General features: G+C 35.4%; 1 protein-coding gene across 1 annotated transcript; it reads left to right on the forward strand.

The window, feature by feature from the left end:
* The first annotated feature begins 1,073 nt into the window (after positions 1-1,073).
* Positions 1,074-4,300, forward strand: LOC121253472 (histone H1.2-like). Its single transcript, XM_041153482.1, has 2 exons — positions 1,074-1,253; positions 3,887-4,300. Exons 1-2 carry the CDS (start codon positions 1,074-1,076, stop codon positions 4,298-4,300), a joined length of 594 nt encoding a protein of 197 aa, XP_041009416.1.
* The last annotated feature ends 624 nt before the right edge of the window (positions 4,301-4,924 follow it).

Raw genomic sequence — 4,924 nt, forward strand, 5'->3', positions numbered from 1 at the left:
AAAACTTTTAGATTTTCATATTCGCTCATTTTTGCATGATCAGAAACAAAATACATAAAATTAGCTCATGTCTACACCAGTCATGACAAAATACTCTCCTATACAGCTTTCATGCATATGCAGAACACATATCTAAAGTTGTTTTCTGATTTTTTTTCAAAACAAACATGCATATTTTCAAAGCAACCTCATTTTATTTTATTTTATGTAAAGTCTAGCATAGGAACCCCACTTACCTGTACTTCTTAGCTTTTCAGAATTTTTCTCAAAAATGTCGAGTCGACTCTAAATCGTCACCTATAAAAATAATCACGTAATTTCCGTAAGTTTTCAATCTATCACGTATTTCGATATTTAAGCCTAAACTTCTAAAATAATCTATTTTAATTCCTCAAAACCCTCATAATTCCAAAATATATCATCACTTTCTTTTTTTTTCTTCTTGATAAGAAGTATATCATCACTTTCTAAAATCATTAATATCCACCATAACCAACGTCAAACTCCAAACATTAATATTTAAACCCAGAACCGCTAACAAATCTCACAGCATAAACCAATCACACAAACAACTCCATCATCCAATCTATCTGACCCCTTACTCCTCGAACTCAGTCCGGCATAACCAACCAGTTCACAGATAAAATAAGTTCGTGCAAAAATACATTTAAATCACGAAATTTATTTGGAAAAATACTTACAATGCTATAATATAATTTTTGAAAGATCACGGAGGTGGTAGCAGTGGCGGCATAGCAACGAAATAGTGCAAAATGCACTGTGGCTGTGGGTCTCAAATACCCATTTTTGAATGGGGACAAACCAAGACCCGAAATTGATAGGGTGGGGCTTAGGGATGTCGGTGAAGCTAGTGGTGGTGGTGGTTTGCCGTGGGTGGCAGCGTAGAGGATGATTTAAAGCCAAAAATGCCCAAAACGAAAATGTTGGTGGATGTGCTTCACCAGTGGTAGATCGGGGCTAAGGATGGGTGCATTGGGTTGCTAGGAGGTCGAGAATGAAGTGGTGAAGAGATGGTGGCCGGAGGTGGCGCGACGGCGGCGCGCGAGCTCAAGATGTGCCGTAGCTTTAGGCGGTTCGTGGGGGCAAACGGCGGCACAAAAGGGGCTGAGAATGGAGTGGGGTGGTCGCCGGAGGGAGGGGGAGCTAATGGGCTAGGCGGCGCCGCGGCGGTGGGCTGGGCGAAGAGGAGAAATGGACGGAGAGAGAAGAGAGAGGACTTCGCACGCTGGAGAGTAAGGAAGAAAAGAAAAGGAAGAAAAAAGAAAAGAGAAGAAGAAAAGAAAAAGAGGAAAGAAAAAAAAAATGGAGGGAAATAAATGAGATCCAATCCTCACATCTTGGGTCACAAAAAAAAATGATTCAACAAAAAAGATTTTAAAACAACAAGTCAAATAAAATAATTTAAACGTAATGGTAAAATGAAAATAAAATAATTAAATCCAACAATCAATTAATTTAAAATGAAGAACAATTTAAATGCATAACAATAATTAATATTAAGGAAACATATCAAATTTAATTTTCACAAATTAAAAATCATAAAAATAAATCCACTAAAAATCTGACAATTTTAAAACAAGAGAATAAATTTTTGAATTAATAAAATAATCCTTCAATAAAAGTACACTAAAAATACGGGGTATCACAAGGGGCTGGCTACAGCAACAAATCCTTGGATAGTTTTCTTTTGTGTGTAATGAGCTTCTATATATAGACCAACGGAGAACCCTAGTGATGAAGAAAGAGAGACGTACGTGCATGGGAGTGGAACTAGATTTGTGCGTGGTTGAAATGGAACTAGATTTGTGCGTGGTTGAAATTTATAAAAGGAAATCCAGTAGCTAGGAGTTTTATTATGTAAAGGAAAGCTGAATGGTAATAGTGTTTAGAGTCTAACACTCACAGGCTTTGAGTTTAAAAAAAAATAATGGAGCATTAATTCTATGTTCAAATAAATATAACTTATCCGATAAACTCTTTTATGGGCTTTAACTCATTTATTGAGCCTAATAAAATTATCCATAATTATCCCTAATAATATTGAATCGGGTTGTTATAGGAATAGCCACAGGGCCTGTCCTTATTTAGTTTTAAAATCTTTGTAACTTTTATGATGTTTATTGTAATTAGATGACCAAAAATTGCAGTGTTTTGTATTTTGATACAAGTGATGACCTAATGTTGGTATGTAACTATAGTTGAGATAAAGAAATAATGACTTATGGATATTTCTATTAATGAAGGAGTGTTCGTACAATTGTTCTGGTACTACTAGTATGACAAGTTTAGGGAGTGAGATGAGATAAAAGTTTTGTAAATAGTAGTGAGATAGTTTGTGTTAAATACAAATACTTTTAAACTAATTATTACAACTTTTTCAAACTAATCATTATAATTTTCTCAAATTTTTGAATAAAAAATAAAAAATAATTCAATTTTTTCAAATTCTCAAACAAAAATAATATTAAAAAACTATATTCTAATAATATTTTAACTTTATAATATTTTTTATTCAACTTCTTTTTTTCTCCTTTCTCAAAACCTTTAGTCCAGTTTGGATGCCCAGATGAGATACAAACTATCTCATCTAAACTGTACTTCATCTTTCATTTGCCTATCCAAACAACAGAATACAAAATTTTATCTCATATCTAATTTTTCAACCATCGCTACAGTAACGCTATAGTAATGATACAGTACTGCTACAGTTGATATCCTACAAATTTTCATTTGCCTCTATAGTATTGCTATAGTACTGCTAACTACCACATTTTTAATATATATAAATACCTATTAGAATTTTTTATTTTATTGTAATATATAATTAGAAAAATATATTTCAAATTTTATAAAATCTAGTATAATAAATAGGTCATAATTAGAATAATTTCGTTTAACAAAGAAATGCTTTCATATTTAGAAATGCTGAAATAGTCACGGCCAACTCCAAAAAAATATATTTTGGGAAAGTTAAGATATTTATGAGTTTTAAATCAATAATAGATATTACTTATTTTTAATATTTTCATAATATTTTCAACTTAATAATTAAAAATACTTTTCAATAATTGATGGACCCACCACTTTATAAAATCCCAGGACTGTTCACCGGGTTTCGAACCGGGTATACCCAGCCCAGATTCCAGGTTACCCAGTTCGAAACCCAGATGAATCTGGATTTTTGAAACCTGGAAATCCGGGTTCCAGGCTATACCCGAGTAATATGGACTACAACCTGTATTTTATTTTCTACTACTTCGTGAGCACTACCTCCTACCTAGACTCCTCGCAAGTACCTTTGCTTGCTCTTCCTTTCCCTTCCCTTCGTGGTATCCTCTTCTTCTTTTTATTTTTTATTTTAAGTTATTGATTTTGATTTTCCATACTCTGTTAGAGCACGTTTGCATTTGTGAGCATTCTATCCCATAAAGGAAAAGAGTAAAACTAGGGAGGAGCCATTGTTGCAGTGCACACATTGCACACCCTACGTGTCTGCTTTTTTTTTTTTTTTTTTAATGCAAAATGTGTGTTTTGTTGGTCGGTAGTGTTTTCTTCCCCAAAACATCGACACACACACACAGAGGCACCCTTTCTCCAAGCAAGTCTCTAGAAGATCCTTTCAGAAAATTGCGAAAGCTACGGTTGCTGTTGCAGATAAGGACAAAACCCTTCATCCCCTTACTTTGAGGTCCTTCGGTTTTCATATCATCTTTACTCTCTCTCTCTCTCTCTTTCTTCTTCTTCTTCTTCTTTTTCTTCATCATCATCATCATCTTCATCATCTTGTTTTGTTTTGTTTTTTTAAAAAAGTGTTTTCTTTTCGGTTCTTTGGCAGATGATAAGCTAGGCCATACTGACTCTGAAGGATCGAACCGGCTCGAGCCAGCAAGCAATATTGAAGTTCTCAGAGGAGAAGTACAAGAAAGTGTTGCCACCCAATTTCAAGAAAGTCCTCTATATTCAGTTAAAGAGGTTTGTCAAGTCTGAGAGGCTTGTGAAAATCAAGAACTCCTTCAAGGTTTCCTCCACCGAGAAGGTCAAGTTGGCGGTCAAAGAGAAAGCGACCCACAAAAAAGAAAATAACAGCACTAAAACTAGGAAGGTTGTAACCCCCAAGAAGATTGCAGAGAAGAAGGGTGTGAAGACCAAGAGGCTCAGTCAGGTTAAGACCTCGGAGAAGAACCCTAAGAAGATTAAGGAGAAGAGCTTGATGCCGATAAAGAGGAAGGCTCCAAAGCCACAGGGTTCGTCCAAGCCGGCTAAAAAGTCTAGGAACTAGGAAATGTACTGCACTGGTTATCTCCATTAATTAATTGTATTCGTAGCTTTGGTATTAATTATGGTATAATATGTTACTATTTAATTTTGCCGCTTCTTGCGTAGATAATGTGGTACTGCAAAGAATGCTTGTTGATATGGTTGCCTTGTCTATTTCCAGTTCTTTGTTTTATTTTTGGATAAAAGCTCATTCTTAACTATGCTTAAAGTTGTTTCTTTTTTCTTTTATGCGGATTGTGTGTTGATGGGGGTGGGGGGAGAGTGCAGACAGAAGGAACGCAGGCTGGGGATGGGGATGGGGGAGAGGAGGTCTTCTGAGAAGATTCAAATAGATGAAATCTGATAGACACTCGTGCATTTTGTTGCAGGGAGAAATTGGTCATTTTGCTAGGGTGGCTGCTACCAAATAGTGGCTGCTCCCCAGATTTTTTCAAAGGGAAAAGGCCAGAAAAACTGTAATTTTCTTTCGAGGAAAAGGCTTTGTTTGGTATATTATAGGCGTTTACATTGTTTATTATGATTTTTTCTTATTTCAGAAATAGATCGTAGTAACGGAGAAAGGAGGGAAAGGGTTTTCACTACCCACCAAGACAACACGTAAATCTTCTTTCACATCCACCACCAC

Source organism: Juglans microcarpa x Juglans regia, chromosome 2S (assembly GCF_004785595.1).
Source record: "Juglans microcarpa x Juglans regia isolate MS1-56 chromosome 2S, Jm3101_v1.0, whole genome shotgun sequence".
Lineage (NCBI taxonomy): Eukaryota > Viridiplantae > Streptophyta > Magnoliopsida > Fagales > Juglandaceae > Juglans > Juglans microcarpa x Juglans regia.

Excerpts from the sequence above, each read along its gene's own strand:
- LOC121253472 (XM_041153482.1), top strand. The coding sequence starts at position 1,074 with ATGTGCCGTAGCTTTAGGCGGTTCGTGGGGGCAAACGGCGGCACAAAA. Across the intron at positions 1,254-3,886 it reads AGGACTTCGCACGCTGGAGA|GATCGAACCGGCTCGAGCCA; the intron begins GTAAGGAAGAAA and ends CTGACTCTGAAG.